The sequence below is a fragment of the Centruroides sculpturatus genome, unplaced genomic scaffold (genome assembly GCF_000671375.1).
Source record: "Centruroides sculpturatus isolate CEXI.00-Female unplaced genomic scaffold, Cexi_2.0 scaffold790, whole genome shotgun sequence".
Taxonomy (NCBI): domain Eukaryota; kingdom Metazoa; phylum Arthropoda; class Arachnida; order Scorpiones; family Buthidae; genus Centruroides; species Centruroides sculpturatus.
This window is the reverse complement of record NW_019385106.1, coordinates 290,145-308,679: the sequence shown is the minus strand read 5'-3', so window position 1 is coordinate 308,679 and position 18,535 is coordinate 290,145. Positions and strand designations below refer to the sequence as shown.

The following is an 18,535-nucleotide window of genomic DNA, read 5'->3' as shown; positions in this document are numbered from 1 at the left end:
ATAAACCACTTAAGATTTTAATTAAGGGAAACTGGCCCTTATTCAGATGTTAATAGATAATGTAAAAAAATGTCAGTACTGGTGAAAAGCTTCATTACTGTTAAATTAGCATCATGTGCTCCACAAAAGTTGTTTTAGTATCTAGAAGACTAGTCCATTAACATTGGTAATTCCAGCATGACTTACAATTTGTCATTTTCGATATTGCAAATTCTGCACTGGCAAAGTGATTCTGAATGGTTTCGGACTATTCCATGCTCAAGATATTCATTCCTTCTAGTAAGGTCGACTTCCTTGTCACATCTGCAGATTTAACGCTATTAGCCAAATCAACTTAATGGAATACACCTAAAGTCTGTGTAATCCCCAAATCTAATGGTTTATGAAAGTTGAACAGAAAATATAATGAAATTAATACAATGTTACAAAAGTTTAAGACATCTTTAAAGCAAACAAGTACTTTTGTCCAAAATTAAAGATAACTTCGGCCTTAAATTAACACTAGTTATAGAACAGTGAAAGTATTGCTGACTCTCTTCTCAAACTGCACTTAATTAAAAACAAACATCTTCCAAACAATCTTTTAGTATGCAGCCTTTTTTGATTACTCTTCAAATGCTTTCAGTCATTTGAATGACCACCTTCAGGAAACAAAATCGAACGATTCCGATTTCTACAGAACGAAACTTAGAAATCAGAATTGTTCAACGTTTCCTGAAGAAGGTCGTTCAAATGACAAAGCATTTGAAGAGTAATCAAAAAAAGGCTGCATACTAAAAGGTTGTTTGGAAGTTTGATTGTATTGCTCAGAGTCTTAACTACAATAAAATAAGCATTCATAATATTGTTATGCTATTTTATATTGTCCAAAATATTGATAACTTGGCCAATACTTCAAAAGAAAGAAAATAAAAAATTTTTCTGGAGTAAGTCAAGGTATCTTGGGTATGTGCAGTGCATTATTCAAGAAATAGTAAAATTGTATGGTTTTGGCATTTCATTTTTAAATCTCTCTTCTTTAGCCAATCTATGAATACATTCAAGCTTTTGATTTCGTTAATATAAGAGTAAAGTTCTGAAGCAATTTTGAAATCAGTAAGTGAAATTTTTATCAAGAATCAATTTTCAGATCTCAGCAAAATAAAATAGTGAGCTTGTGCATTTCCAACAGGAAAGACATTAGTCTTTATAAAACTAATCAAACATTTTGTAAATCTTTATAAAAATTCTGATATTCTGCTTTTGATTTGATTGATAGTAATAGCAATATGTAAGGATCTGGATGGATCTGAATCCTCACTAAAATATGTTTTGAAAGAAAAATGCTGGAAATATTGTTTTCGGTATGAAAAATGTGACACAAACTTATAAACCATAGAAGAATGTAAGTCCTAAGATAGATTGTCTTCGGTTGGGATCAAATTAAACTTAGATTGAGGGAAAGGTCAAAATCAAAGTTGAGATCTCATTATGCTTAGTAACAAGTGATCAATCACTTAGAAAGTGAGAACAAGGAAAAGCAATCAAGAATGGAATTTAATAAAAATCCGTAAATTCAATGACATGATGGCTTCTCCTGAAAATTTTGAGTGTCGGACCAATTGTTGCTTGGGTGTCTCGTGCCCATCTTCATCTACATCTCCCTTCCTATTGCTGGAAGTCAACTGCATCATCCAGAAGCTGTCGAAGAAACTCTCATTTGCAATTCGGGGACACTCCTTTTGGGACTATCTTGGAATGGAGAGAGAGATTCAGAGGCCTCCACTGACTCTGGACTTCCAAGATGGCAGAAATCTTATAAGCTGCTTTTGTGTCAAATAAATGGTTAGTTGTAACCGTAGAGCATGTCTCAGTAATGATCACACCCACAAACAACTCTTTACAGCCCTTGTCGATCCCAGATGGAAACCTTACAAATGTCAATTGTCACATAATTATTGTTTAACTTTCTCAACAATAAATTTATTTTCTGGTACTGTACATAAAATTGTATTAGTATTTAAAAAACAAAGTAAAAAAGCACAAACAAACTTTCATTAACAGTTTTTACAGTAAATGTTCAATATAAATCCAAAAATAAATATACATAAGTTTTAAACATTTATCAAAGTTAAATGTTGAGCTAAGATAAAGTTTTCCTATATTTGTACAGTACGATCAATAATCAATGAACATTGAGTTTGGAAGACTCTAGACAGAAAAATTGGCACACAAAAATATATAAATTAGGGTTACATTAGATTGTAAGTATCTTTCTAGTTCATAGTAATTGAACTTTATGGTAAAACAACAACAAAGTTTGTTTTATATCACAATGAAAAATTATATAAACAAACAACATTACTAAACCTGATATACTATAAGCTAGACACCAACCAAAGCTGAATGCCATCGGGCTAGAAATAGCTACATTTCTAAATTAATTATGCAAACAATTTGGCACTAGAAGGAGATGTTATAATTTTTAATTAAGACCTAATTATTAATTAAAGTTATTAATTTAGAATTACTGGAAGAAAAATTAGCCCGGAGCAGGAGTCGAACCCACAACTCGTGCTTACCAAGCAGATGAATTGTCAGTTACGCTACCAGGACCTCCAATCTGATCTCCTCTTCCAGTATATATAAGCTTACAGGACATGAGCACTGGATGTGTCCCCAGCTGGCATTGTAATAACTAACCATCAATGGTTATAATGTAAGTTTATATGTACTGGAAGAGGAGATTGGACTGGAGGTCTGGGTAGCGTAACTGGCAACACATCTGCATGGTAAGCAGGAGTTGTGGGTTTGAGTCCTGCTCCGGGCTAATTTTTCTTCCAGTAATTCTAAATTAATAACTTTAATAGGTCTTAATTAATTAAAAATTATAATTAACACCTCCCTCTAGTGTCAAATTGTTTGCATAATTTATTTAGAAATACAGCCATTTATAGCTTGATAGCATTCAGCTTTGGTTGGTGTCTAGCTTACAATGAAAAATTTTAAGAGACTCCTGAGAAAAATATAAAAGTCTTTATATATATAATGTCCTGCACTTAGCTTCATCAATCCACCAAGATTTAAGATCTTTAATAACAGTTTTGGTTTTATTTTTGTGCAATTTATAGCATAGATCACAATGATTAATATTGACAATAGTTTTGTAAGATGCCTTCCAATTCATATAAGAATTATAGAGAGTATAATTGTTAGCTACTTTATATAAATAATCCGCAAGCTCTTTGGGAGAAAACTGTAAAGCATCTATGTAAGAATTTGGCGGTGCAATCTTTTTATAATCAGCACCACCATAGACTACGGGTACCATGTCGTATTGTAAAATTTGAAAGAATTTCTCAGTGACGTAATCTTTACATATGGAATTTTCAAAAGATAAATAGAATTTATAAATAGCAGAAAAACTTTTCAGGCAATCTGCTGTGCGATTGGCCGGGCAGACTGCCCTACCACAAGTACCAAATATATCTATGTCTATGTACTTTTTCAATTTTTTGACATAATTCTCTCTCTTAGAAGCTGTTTCGCAGTGACTCACCATCCATATCACCGATCTTTTCTTCCTCCTCCAAACATCTCTTCCGATCTGTTCATTCCATACAGATGAGATGGGATTAGGCTCTACCTTTCCATATGTCATGACAATGTCAGAGTCTAATCTGTAAGACATGGTCCAATTAAAAACTCCATTCAAAACACGAAATCCACCAAAATAAGAATAATGAGGTGATTCTAAAGAATAAAAAATCCACTTTTGATCTTTGTTTCTTTCTTTTGGCAAACTGTAAACCAAGATATCACGGGCATGAAAGACAACTGCATCACTCTGAATCAGAAGGGTAGAATTAATGGTCACGTAACAATCTCTGATCTGACAATTCATAAATGCTCTCTTGCCTAATGGCAAAAAATTCCAGTTCCAATCTCCAAAAAATGGAGTCCAAAGTAAAATAAATTTGGTGTTATGAGTAAGTTGTTTGTCAACATCCTTATCATTCTTAATGGATGGATATAAAGTGTTAATAGAAAAAGTTAGATTTGTATTGACGTTTTTGAATAATTGAATAGTCCTTTTGGATGTCTTATAAGATACATATGGTTGTTTAAGTTCTTTGCTGTTCAAAATGTATAAATATAACAAAAGACAAACAACTGATCCAATTGGAATGAGACGATAAGTGTTTATATAGACACGCATCTTTCTCCTTCATATTTGGAATATTTATTTTCTGAAAAATAAAAAAAAGTTATTAATAATGTAATTTAAAAACAATTTTTAGTACTTAAATGACTATCTGCATAAAAACTTTTATGACATTCTGTATACCTCCTGTAGAATGCTCTATAGCAGTGGTCCCCAACCCCAGGGCTGCAGACCGGTACTGGGCCACCCAAGGAACATTAAATTATTTCCATTTTATTTACTATGGTGTATTTGTCTCGGGTTTGTGCGACTTTTAATAGACGACAGAACAACAGAATAAACTGGACATAAGAAACACACTTCGAGTGTCATTTTCTTCTATTATCCCCAGATGGACCTGTCTCGTTGCAAAGAAATAAGCTCAGGGTTCTCATTGATTTAGCGTTCTAGTGAGTTAAAATGTTAAATCACATTATATTCATTTTTTGGTGTAACTGTATTTTATTTTGAAGGCATGTTTAAATACAGTTAAATTAAAATTATTAAATCAATCTAAAATATGAACAATCAATGTCCCCCCTCAGTGGGCCGCGGTAAAGTTATCAAACGTTGACCGGTCCGCGGCGATAAAAAGGTTGGGGACTGCTACTCTATAGCATTTCTGATAATTATTAATGGGTAAAATTTTGTATTCTAATTAGTGATGAAATATATTTTTATGAAATTATGTGTATTATTAATAGCATCAAAAAAAGTAGAGACAAGCAAACTAAAAATCCATAACAACTTCATTGTTTTCTGCACATGTGCACATAGAAATTAAACTGTACATATTTTCTGTTGCTTATTCAATTCTGAATATTCATTTTTTGTAAAGTACTTGACTTTTCTTTTAAGCTTTCTATTTTAAAAAACAAATTTAGTAAAAAATTTTAAATGATTTTTCTAACAATTTAATCAATGGTAAACTTAACTATACAGGCATTCCAAAAAGCAAAAAATTATATTATATAATTAAGCACATGATACTTTTATTATAATGTTAAACAGTGATGGACAGATATACTAAACAACTGTAATACTGTACTATTTTCTCTAGTGAGGTTTGCTTAAAAAAGTATAAAAGGAAAACAATACAAAACAGTTTTATTACTGAAGTTATAAGCAACAGACATTAATATGATTATTTTAATACAGGATGGAAAAAGTTGTTAAGTATTTGTATTTAAATTTATAGATCATAAAAATCAAAAACAGTTCAAATTACATGCTTAAGAAATCAAATTAGAAAAATCTTTGGCAATCGGTCAAAAAATGACCCCCCATACTTTTCTTGTTATATATAATAGCCAGAAAAGTAAAATCTAGTAACAAATTGCATAATTTCCAGCAAGAGTTAAAACAGAGTGTGGCACCATCTGTTATGAGATTTTACTTATAAACTTTTGACATTAAGCTTTTTGCAATTTTATAATTAATAATTTTGAGGGTAGAGAGAAGTTTATGAAAAAACTAAATGCTAATTATTTATTGTGACAGTCATAATGTTGGTCTGCAATTTTTAATCACATTTTTAATTTATTTTAAAATATATGCTCTTCATCTCAAATTAGTACAGTAGACCCCCCTATAATGCGGCAAAAAAATTGCAACAGTATTCGTATAAAGACGCTAAACGGGACGCGTAAAACGCAGTAAAACGTCATCGCGGATCAGCAGCCGAACTACTTTCTGCCGTCCAGTGCCACGCTACGGAGAGTTTAGGCGGGTAAGTTGAGTTTACTATCGTCTGTACAGTATTATATATAAATTAGGTACTGTACATATAATTATATATAAATTAGGTACTGTATATATACAGTAATTATATATTAACTTACTTTATTGTAACTTTATTATAATTATATATATACTTTCCGTCGTCCAGCGCCACGCTACAGAGAGTTTAGGCGAGTAAGTTGAGTTTACTATCGTCTGTACAGTATGTAAATTAGGTACCGTAAATCTAATACAGTACTGTAATTTTATACATTTCTTGTGAAAGAAACATTTCTTATTCAACGGCCATAAAAATTATTTCTATTAATGATGTCTCCAAAGTTCAACGAATTTTTCGCAGAAAAATAACATCAGAAATCACGGCCGCTGTTTGGTGCGCTGCTCCGCGACGAACACAAGCTTAAGCAATGGCGACGTCGAACGGTGCACACTCTGTAAGTAATCCTACAATTTTTTGTTTATAGCATAGTTTATACAGATTATTCCCAAAAAATTATACGTATTTTGGAAATGTTAAGTCGAATTAGTCTAGAATCAATTAATTTTATGGAAGAAAGCCTTTCAAACAGCTGTAGTCCGTAAACTTCACACGTGTCGGGCTGCGATTGGCTCATGTATTTAAGGATTCCTACAATGCGAAATTCGTATAACGAGGAACGTATCTACTGCGTTATAGGGGGTCTACTGTACTGTAGTGTCTTGTCCCTGTACATCATACTTTTCCTGTTAACAAGTGTCCTGCTGGTCATTATCTAATTCCTTTGGGGGCATTTGGTTAATTGCACTTGGTAACATGCTATATATTCCATTTTGGAAAATTGAAGTTTGTATTTTTGAAAAGAACAGAAATATTTCTGAATAAAAAATCTATTGTGTTTCCTGAACTAAGCAGTAAAGTTATCATTATTAACATAGTGCCAAATTTGTTCAACATTTATTATTTGAAACAAACAGCTCTTTTAAGCTTAGAAGGAATAATTTCATACGGTAATCATTTGGCGTATTATAAAGAATAAAACAGAAGTTATCAAAATATTGTTTTAAATTTTAAATTACTTTAACTTTTTAGAAATGCTCGTTAGAGAACCAGACTAATGCAAATTACTTGATCAAAAAGAATATATTTCATATACTGTATGTGTATTAAATTTATTTTGCCAACTATAACAGCAAAGATGTCACAGATACCATTCAGGAACTTCAACTTTTTCCCACAGACTGTACTGTACTTCCTCCACAAGTGACACAACTTCCAAACTAACCATTGCAAACTTAACAACAAAATTGCAGATTAGAGCAACAACAGACAACTTTACCTAAAACGGGTATCAGAACCCAGGGGGACCTCATATAAAAGGGTCAAAGGTCAACAACAACAGAGTTCACCAATCCATCTCCTTGTGCAACCATATTCCAGCTGTGCTCCACCGCAGATCCCTTCAATCACCACCACTCGCTGGACCGTAGCTGCATATACCTACTGGACATTCAACCAAGAACTGCCCCATCTAGTAATCTTACTTTCCTCGACCCAGCAGAAACCTCTCCACCCATTCCTCCGGACGATCCACGGCATCCCAACATCCATCAAAGGTCTACCAATCAAGTTATTTACCAACACGCATCCAACTTTGTAAACTCTCTCTCATGCAATCCTACCTAGACTCTCCCCATTAACAACTCACTCTCGTAGAAAAGCCATTTCATTTAATAAATTGTCGTTAATTTTGCTAAAATGCATACAGGAGTACATTATTTCCGGATCTCACCGTCTCTCTAACTTTCCCTCCTCCATCTGCCCGCATTCATCTGTGTGTGGGGACACGTAACCGCTCGTGCGCATCCCACAACAAGGTGAAAAGGTAAAATCGAGGTTTCCGTGTTTGCCAAAAAACAAACTGGTACCAGAAGCACCACTTTGTTTTCCACTTCGGAGGTTGATAGGGTGGCACTTCTCAGATTTCACACTGGCAATGAAATAATTCTATAGTCATTCCCAAAATAAAAATGGAGCTAACATACATCAAATAACCATACCACAAAAAACCTTTTTAAACATTTTTGATCATTTCATTTTCACATTTTTACAAATCTGGAACTCTCTCATTTCGAATTTCTTTTTTCGGTTCTAGAATAATAATGTTTAAATCATATTTATCAGAAACACATTTGAATTCCGTCATCGTCGAGCCACCGTGCAACCGCAGTCTTCATCCCGATGGAGACTGATAAAAACGACCAATTGGTATCTTTTGGAAATATAACAAAATTAAAGACACCGCTGCATTTTAAGTTTCCTTCACGGCATGGTTATTTAAGTACGGTACCAAAGAAGCAACGTTCGTTGGCACTCTTTGCAATCCGATAGTAAGTATACTTACAAATCTCAGTACTATATTAACAGTACGGTTTATGAAAAGAAACATACCTGAGCTTTCAATAAAACAAAAAAACAATACATTAGTAAACGTCATCATACTTTCAAGCTGAAATCACAGTCCTTCAAAATGTATAAAAACACATTCATCAACAAAATGGCATTGTATAGTACAGTACCTTACAATACCATTTTCTCATTGATGAATGTCTACAGATATGGGACCTTACGAGCCGTAGAACCCCTCATTTACAACTGGAATTTTACCATATTCGCGTAAGTTAGATAGTACAAGGTCTGTTCAAAAAGTATCGGACCTTATTTTTTTCCGCGTAAACCAATGATGCGAGAGAGGCCTCCTTCGGTGGAGTTGTGGAGGGGACAGTCATGCACAGCCCTGAATTTTTTCCCGCCTGCAGAAAGCGTCAGTCGTTGGCAATCGGCGTATGAGTGAGGTCATGTAGTGCGCTCTCGTCGGATTTCACTAAGCTGGAAAATGACTGAACAACGTGAGCAGCGATATTACATCAAATTTTGCCAAAAACCTTGGCGATACCCAAGTGTAAACCATTCGCAAGATTCAGCAGGCTTTCGGGGACGATCCTCGAGGCCAAAAAAAGCGCGGCAGGTCCGCAGCAATATCAAAAGTCATGTTGACAGTTTTTTCGACTTTCGTGGGGTGGTGTGTCGTGAGTACGCACCACAAGGCCAAACCATCCCAAAGGAGTACTACCAGGAGGTCCTTCGTCGTCTTTCCGATACAGTGCGATGCAAACGATGGGATCTGTGGTCGATCAAAACTTGGCAGCTCCATTGTGATAACGCATCCGCCCATTCTGCGCATCTGATTCGGGCTTTCGTCGCCAAACACAATACTCCTGTGGTTCGTCACGCTCCGTACTCTCTCCACATGGCTCCGTGTGACCTTTGGCTATTTCTCAAGCTGAAAATGCCGCTAAAAGGAACCCAAATTTAGTCGAGAGAAGACATCGTGCGAAATGCGACGGACCGGCTGATAACCATTCCAAAAGATGCGTTCCAGCAGTGTTTCCAGCAATGGCAGGAACGCTGGGAGAAGTGTATACATTACCAAGGAGACTACTTTGAAGGGGATTAGGGTTTTGTACCTCAAAGTCAATAAATTTATTTTTGCCGACCAAAGGTCCGATACTTTTTGAACAGACCTTGTAATATACTACAAAAACTAGTTTCGACCGATTTCTTTCATTCATAAGTGACGTTTTGTTGTTGTTGTTGTTTTCTATACGCAGAAGGTTAAGTAACCATGACGACAATGACTAACTTGTTTGCCACCGGTTTTACTTTTTATCAACCTAAACCTATAAAAACCGGATCGACAATGCTTTTCGTTGCATAAAGAAACGAGTATCGACTTACCCGATCCAAAAGACGATTACATTATTATGTCACGAACTACTTTCGCTTAATTCGAGATCGTTTCCATGTTTTATTAATTAATGTCGACTGGAAATTCCTGAAATGCGACGACCCACTTTCTCGTCTGACAAGCCAGTAAACGACTACTACGCATGCGCGGCAGACGATTGCAGTGAATTTTGTTCTTTTTAATGATTAAAAGTGCGAAAAATTAATATTTTGGTAATTTTAAATTAATTTTCGCTACTTCAAAAAAATAGCTTTTAATTAATTATATCTGTTTTACGAATTATATTACGTCAGAGATCCGGCGGGTGACTTCATTATTACGTAATTTTGCCGAATTTGTAGAAAAAATAATTCTAGAACCGGAAGTAAAACACTTTATTGAAATGCATTTATTACAAGAAAACTTTTTTGTATTAAATTCTTAATAAAAATATTACACTTAAAGCTTAACTGGTCTCTTTATAAAATATAAATGCAACAAAAATCTTTATGCACCTAAACATTCTAGAAATTCCAGATTAAAAAAAAAAAAAACATATACAATACAGTGTTATGCATATATTACATATGGATTCATAAAGTTATTTTTGATTCTAGAAATTTTCAAATACAGTATATAACAATTCTTACAAAATATTTTTAAAAAAACAATACTTGTTTAACATAAAAAAGCTGAAATTTAAGTTAAATAAATGCTTTTTTAATGTAATCTTTTTAAATAAAATAAGGGATGTCTAAAGGACAAAAATGCAAGCCTCCAAATAACATGAAAAGATCTGTATAAAAATTAAACAAACAAAAATAAAATTTTAAAAATATTAAAATACTATTAATAACTGAAATACATAGAGCTCTTTTACATACTGTATATCTTTATGTCTATAAAAATTAAGAAATAGGTCTTTGATGCAAATGTTAATTTCCAAAAGGGCCTTTCTCCGAATAGATTATCCAAACCTATTGTAAATCTTGGATAATCTATAGGGAAAGGCCCTTTCGGAAATTAAGATGATACAATGTGTAATGTTTATAAACAGGTAAATAACTTGATATTGTCAAGTATTCTGTTATCTTGACACTGTCAAAATAACATAATTATTTGACTATTAAATATAATAATTTGAAGTAACTTTTAAATATTATCTGAATAAATTTTTCATCTTTTTATAACTCTTACAAGGTCACTTTGTGACTCATATAATATTACAACTCTTTAGGACAAATTTACAACAGGTATAAATTTTATATAACAATTATACTAAATATGATACTTTGTTAGTTTATATTTTATACTGTATTTTCAAGAATTTATCCTCAATTAACAATGCAACCTGTAAAAATTTAAAGTTCAATTGGCTCACTTAATGCTGGATTTTCAGAAATCAATTACAATTACATCAAATAGATAGGAATTTACTATATATTCAAAAATTGTATGCTTGAAATTTATATATCTAACAAATTAACAAGCGTAAAGTAAAATGGCACAAATAATCTAAATTAAACTGCAATTCATCGAATTACATCACATATCTCTGAAAATAGTTATTTTCATATATACTTACATTCCTTAATATATAATGAGATAATTTGCATTTTTCAACATAAAATTATATAATTATAGTCTCTTCAGCTTGCAATAGTTTCAGACCTTTAGTCTTATATTTAGAATCAAATTTTTTAAAATTTTTTCTCTATTAAAATTGTTAAAATATATAATTTCTTTGACAAAGTTACATGCTTTAATTTCTAAATTTAAAAAATTACATATTTCTTCATATACATCATTGTATTATTATACACAATTATTTATATACAGTGATTATACAGTGAATTACACAAAATGTTACAGAAATATTATATTTTCTACAACAAACAAGCTTTTTATCAATTTGAAAGTTAATCAATGCTTAGGATGAAAAAATACAGTACAAACAATTTACTGATCTTATTTGATTTTGCAACAAGATCAGAAAAGTTTCTTCGAACAATTCAAGCTTTATGGAGTTTTTCTTAAATGCTTTTTTGATATTAGAGTAGCCTACAATTGCAAAGATATGAAGCAAATAGTTTCAAAAATGGCTAAATCCATATTTTAAAAAATATGGATTTAGCCATTTTTGAAACTATTTGCTAAGCACTTGATCTTATGTATTTTATACACAAATAACAATCGACCCAATACAGCAGAGTTTCCAAATCATCTGCTGAATTTTATCATGTTAAATTATGGCTACTTTTCCTTCAGAATACAGTGGGTGATCAAGTAATGAACATAATCCGTTCCAAGACCATGTTCACTATCTAAATTGTTCGTTAACCGATTATCAATTTCCTGTAGATTTTTGTGGGAATTTGATTAATTTGTTCTGAAGACCCCCAAAAAATAAATAAATAAATTATATACTTTCTTTCTATGATTATTTATGTGTAATAACAAACTAAAAGCAATCTCCATTTTTTCATGGATGGCACATCTTTGTTTCTCAGATGTGATTTTCGTTACTCCTTTATCTGCTTAAGCCTTTTTGATTATAGCTAAGATTGTATCTACTGTAGACCTGTTGAAGTCATCTGCCTACAATATCAGACATCTTCTGCCCACTCTCTACCTTGGATATTATCTCTTGCTCTTAGTTTCTATAGTGAACACAGTTCTTGACACTCCACTCTTTTACTGACACCCCACAATATTATCAGTTTTTTAAATAAAATGTTCAGAAAAGTGCTTAAAAAATTCAGAGAACACAAATTAGCTAGTGCAAAAAAGGTTATTTATACAACTGTGAAAGTTTCGTTCCATAAACCATGCATAGATGCCATTAAAATAAAGTTTTACAAATTCTGAACTCGACATCACTTCTTCTTGTATTTGTTTTGTCAGATGTTTGTTGTCCGAACATAAAAATCTTTTGAGAAAGTGTTTGTTGTCTGATTTGTTTACAGTTTGAACTGTTCGTTAACCGATCCCCACTGTATTAAAAATTAAAATGAAAAATTAGTTTCTTTCAACTTATTAAATTTATCAAGAGATGTCAGCTTAATTATCTATACCTACATTCTTACATTCTACTTCTAGCAAAACTTTTGTTTCTGATTAACTAGTCATAATTTAGACCAGCGCTTCTTAAACTTTTTTTATTCACGACCCCATTTATGATTGTGATTTTTTTCACGACCCAAAAAAATATAAAATAAAGATACAGCATATACAAATTTGCAAAAACAATAATGGTGTACTACCACAGTTCACTCGTGTTACAATGGAACAGAGACAACCGAATACACTGAAAAGTGACAACATTACACTAGTGTCACACTACAATCAGTGTTGCTGAATCATTGTCTTGCTGCACCAGAAGTGACACAAAGTGTGCCATTTTCAAACTCTCACAAATTATTTTCAATATTTTGCATTAAAATCTCGCGACCCCAAGATTTCGCTAAGTGACTCCAAATGGGTCACGACCCATAGTTTAAGAAGCCCTGATTTAGACCAATAAAAATTTGGCATATCATTTGGCAACCTGTGCATTTTTCTACTCTTTTCATTGATAATCATTATGAATTTCCAAAGTAGCCACAAAACATAACAAAAGGAGGATGAAAATTGGAAGTTGTTTCAAAATCAGCCACATTCATAGCCCTTACGTTACAGATCCAAGTGAAGTTGGCCATTTTTGAAGCTCTATTTCTTATATGATGATTAGAATAGTTATCCAAATATTTTTTTAATCTACTCTTTATGTTAATCATTGAAATTTTTTTCACACTTCATGCAAGTTGAATAGCATTAAGTCAAACCTTCAAACTTTCAAATTCTAGATGTCCAAAGATGGTTTATTTAACTGAAAATCTTACATTTTTGGGTTTTATTTTCTTCACTTCATATAATCCGTTTGTTTTCTTTGATAAAATCTTAATTTTTCGTTCCACCTTGTTTATCTGAAATCCCATTGGCTATTTATATTATGTAAATATTATTTATGGAATATTAATAATATTTAAGAAAAAATTTTTCTTAAACATTTTCTGACTGTAAATGCATAAGTATTTAATTATTTTCAAAAAATCAACAAATATAAAATATAAATTCTGTTAAAAATGTCTATAAAGTTTTAAAAATTTAAAGACATTTTCAGTTGTAATTTACTACAAACAAAAATATAATTGATGTATTTATGTTATAAAATTTACTTTATATAACAATTATTCTTTTATATTTAAAATACATTTAGCAAATATTGTATATTTTAAGTTTAGCAACAATTTTTAAAACTTAAGCACAGGTTATATGTTTAGTTAGGTGTATGACGTGGTACATTTGGAGGAATATTTTTAGACATAAAATATTGCACAACTTGTTGTGGGAGCTCGGCTAAAACTTCTTTGGCCAACAATAAAGGAGACTAAAAAAAAATGTTTAAATGTTAGTTTTAAAATACAGTTCAACTATATTTTATCTAATAAATAGATACGTATAATAAATATATAATAATAAGACTAGCTTTATTTCCTATTCTTGTATCTTAAATTTTAGTTTATTTACATTACAACTAATTTACACATATAAGTATAATATGAAATCAGTGTTTTCACTTACAGAAAAATAAATCATATTAAAAAATTGATATTATGTTAAACATTTTAATTTGAAGTTCTGAGGTTTTAATTATAATCAAAGCTTAAATTGTAATTTTAAATTTTATTTGATCTGCTATTTAATGCTATAATATACAGAATTATTCAAAAGATGGAGAAGATTTTGGATTTTGATTTCAAACAAACTGTAAGGGATGGAAACACATTCTGCACATCACTGGATAAAGGAAGGTTCAAAGTTTTAAAAGCCCACCTAGAAGTTCCATGCATTGTTTCTTGTTTATAAGAAAATGGCAACACACGGCAGTTTTTGTTTTATATGCTACAGATTGTTTGAGGAATTCCAAGTTCAATGCTTGCCTGTGTTTAGGTTTCCTAGGACACCATTTAAACACACCTTGGATATGCTCAGCATCTTCATTTGACACATGAGGACAACTAAACTTTTAAAAATTTAAAGACCACACATGCAGTGACACTGTGTGGCATTGCATGGAACTTCTAGGTAAGCTTTTAAAACTTTGAACCTTCCTTTATCCAGTGATGTGCAGAATGTGTTTCCATCCCTTACAGTTTGTTTGAAATCAAAATCCAAAATCTGCTCCATTGAGTAACCTTGAACATGAGATTAAATTAAAAAGATAATCATAATCTATTTTTCTGAAAGTTAAAATATGAATTACTGGAGTTAAAATTCTTCAAACGTTGATTGGAAAATAATTATTAAAATCAAAATGAGTGTAGATTTAAGAAAGTTTACTATCCATAAAACTTCATTTTATTATTTTTATTATATATGGTAGACCCTTAATTTAATAGACAAAAAAACTTTTGTCTTAAAGAAAAAATTTAGAATCTTTTTTTGTTTTATTTGGAAATAGTGCACACTACAATATTGAGAAATGAGTCAACATTAATGGTGAAAATATTTAATTAGTTACATTGCACAATTTTTGACATGTTTAATTAAAATAAAGTTCCATTCCTGTGGTGAACTTATTTTTATATTTTTAACTGATGTTAAGGTGGTGTGTATAAATTACTCAACATATATTAAAATAATATTTTATTCATATTTGTACATGATAATAACATTTTATTTCATCCTGTATATTGTAAGTTCATTATTAATATATGTTTTTAAAATACATTTGGTTTAACAGATTTTTGGCAATAGCTGATACCCTTCTTTCAATTAGTACATATAATCGAGTCTATTATATTACTTTTAGTATTAAGAATCTTCCGTTTTTGTGTTTCTCAGAATATCCTTTCTATTATTATTTTCTGGTTTTTTCCAGCCATTCACTAAGTGAAATTAATTTCAAATCAAACTTTTAAGTCAGAATTATAATATATTTATTTTCTTAAAATTAATTTTCTTTTAAATCTGAAATTTATAAATATCACTGTACACATTTCCATAATTTTTCAGATTTTTTTTATAAGTTTCTAATGTTCTATCTAGTGCTTCTATCATCCAAAACAATTTCTGTTGATATAAACTTCAAAACCTTTATGAACAAATATCTGAATTATAAAATCACAAAAATTGAATATTTAGAATAAATTTTTGTTTTTGTGACTACACATAAATTATTTTTATTTAAAAATATCTTATTTGATATCTTTTTATGTTCTTCATTTATTTATAAAACAATTTTGATTCTTTAATCTTAGATGGTGGACAGTACTCAATTAGATAAATGGAAATTTTTGAAAATATCAGTAAACTTTTTATTCTAATGTATTTTCCACTTTATCTGTAATTATGGAACTGATTCATTTTGCCAAATTAAGTACTAGTTATAAATAATGAAATAAACCATTTGTGTTATGTGACTTTTCCAAAACAATTTGCTTTGATTATTTCCTTGAAAAAGTCATTATTGCTCATTTAATGAGCCAGGTGCTCATGCAAAATATAAATGTACCCAAATCACATTTAAAATGCACTTGCACAAAAGCAGCAAGTGGTAAGGAAACAAATTCTATATAAATTCCAGTTGTAGCTTTACTTTAATAAAATCTTCCTTTTTTCAGTGCTGTCTTTTTGAGATAATTAGCATTGTTGTTTTCTGATGTACATTTGTATCCCATTCATGTATTGACAGTTTTTGGTAAATTGGATGTCTTACTTTCTGAATAATATTTTATATTTTTTCTGTGTATTCTATAGCCATGACTATCAGAAATAATGACCAAAATCAATGGCTCAAACAACTTGAAATTGAAGAACAGGAAGAGTTAGAGGGAGAGACTGACCCTGCTAAAATTATGGTGATAGAGGGAGAGATTGACCTTGCATAAAAATGATCATGACAGTAAATCAGAACAAGATGCTGATGAAACTGATAAAAAAGAGCCAAAGAAGAAGAATATATAACAATACCATTCATTCCCAAGAAATTGAAAGACAAATGTTAATTAATTTTAGAAAGTAATAAAAAAATTACACAGAATAAAGATATCCTACAGAAAAAATTCTAAGAACTAGTAATGGCAATGCTACATGTGCCTTAGGAAAAAAGACAAAAACACAAAGAAATATTGCAAATCTTGCTATGAGTACATATGCAATGAGCAACTGAAAGAAAGTTATTTGCATCAAGTGCACTGAAGAAAAAGGAAACTAAAATTAATTAAATTCATCCTTTATTTTTTATACTTTATATACTTTTATATATACAGTGGAACCTCGGTATACGACCTTAATCCGTTCCCGATATTTGGACTTATACTGAATTGGACGTATACCAAACCAACCTTTCCCATAAGAAGTAATGTAAAAATGAATAATCCGTTTTCCTGTAAAAAAATGGCTGGCTTTAAACACCTCGCTTTCCTGGCTAGTTCCTGCTTGATTTTTTGTGAGATCAGCGTGTATCTTTTTAGCTTTCTCGCAAATAATTGCTTCCTATACGCTGTCTCCAGCACTGTTTTTCAGTTATCCAAAGCAAAAGCAATTTCTCGACATGATCTAATGTCTTCGATCTATGTTTAGAAATTGATTAAACCCCTTCCGCAACGTTTGCAGATTTAATAATGTCTTTATTTTTCGCGATTGTCCATATCGTCGTTCTCGGAATACGGTAGGCAACAGTTAAAATCTCGAACACGCGTGCCATCTTCGTATTTCTCAACAATCTCTTTTATCAGTTCCATTGTACTTCTAGTCATTTTTTAGTTTTCTGTCGCTTTTCATTTGCCTTTTTGCGATTCGTGATTAATAAAAATAATAAAATTTTACTTACGAATTAAAATCAGAAGAAATTTAACAAAGTTATAAACCGTTGCACCGCGAACGTCTAGTCTGGTCTAGTACACCGATAGTGCTACTTGTTCATTGATGGGCATATAATTGAATTATGTCGTATACCGAACAAAAGTCGTATACTGAGCAAAATTTGTTTCGTCCAAACAGGACGTATTCCGAATTGGACGTATTCTAAAGCAGACGTATACCGAGGTACCACTGTATTTACTTTACTTAACTTTTTGATGCAATCTCATGCTAAATATTATAAAGTTTTTTTATATTATTTTAAGAGCCTTGATTTGTTCTTTTTTAATTTTTGTAAACTAAATTTCACTTGAGATATAAATGTATCCCATGTGACTTAATTCACTCAAAACTAAGTGCACATACTGGCATGTTAAATGATTGTTTTCATTCAAAACTGTCAGTTAGTTTCAAAAATTATTATTATTTATCATCTCTAATTGAATTCTTTAGCTATCAATTCTATTCAGAATCAGAATGGAGCATGATTCTAGTACAATTATAATAAAATCAAGTTTGAATGAATTCAGCTTTTTATACACAATTATTTCTTATTAATATATACAATTTAATTATTTTAAGCAGCATCTTACCATTTCATATTTATAAAATGGAACAAATTGGACAACATCTCTTTCTGCATAACTACCATCAGGAGCATAAAGCCTACCATTATCTCCATCAAGGAAGTCCATAGCACTAAAATCAGCTCGACCAACTCCAACAATAATTATTGACATTGGAAGCCTAGATGCTTGTACAATAGCTTTTCTGGTTTCATTCATATCTGATACTACTCCATCAGTCAATATCAAAAGAATGAAATAGTGCTAACAAAATAAAAATAATTTAAATCATTTTATTTCTTCTAAATTAAATACTTAAAACCAAAGACTTTTAAATTTAAAATTTTTTAAAATAAATTTTAAAATATATTATTACT

The 18,535-nt window shown here is 31.1% G+C and overlaps 2 protein-coding genes across 2 annotated transcripts in view; both read right to left on the bottom strand.

Moving 5' to 3' along the window:
• Window positions 1-2,872: 2,872 nt before the first annotated feature.
• Window positions 2,873-9,865, bottom strand: LOC111634791 (alpha-(1,3)-fucosyltransferase C-like). The gene is made up of 2 exons (XM_023379627.1): window positions 9,699-9,865; window positions 2,873-4,229 (listed from the first exon to the last, which is right to left on the bottom strand). Exon 2 carries the CDS (start codon window positions 4,196-4,198, stop codon window positions 3,017-3,019), a length of 1,182 nt encoding a protein of 393 aa, XP_023235395.1. The 5' UTR covers window positions 4,199-4,229; window positions 9,699-9,865; the 3' UTR covers window positions 2,873-3,016.
• Window positions 9,866-13,888: 4,023 nt separating this feature from the next.
• Window positions 13,889-18,535, bottom strand: part of LOC111634796 (copine-3-like) — a 64,595-nt gene continuing 59,948 nt past the window's right edge. The window contains exons 18-19 of the mRNA XM_023379631.1: window positions 18,186-18,422; window positions 13,889-14,116 (exon numbers count right to left, since the gene is read on the bottom strand). Of these exons, the coding sequence (XP_023235399.1) occupies window positions 14,006-14,116; window positions 18,186-18,422 (348 nt within the window). The 3' untranslated portion in view covers window positions 13,889-14,005. The remainder of the gene's footprint in view (window positions 14,117-18,185; window positions 18,423-18,535) is intronic.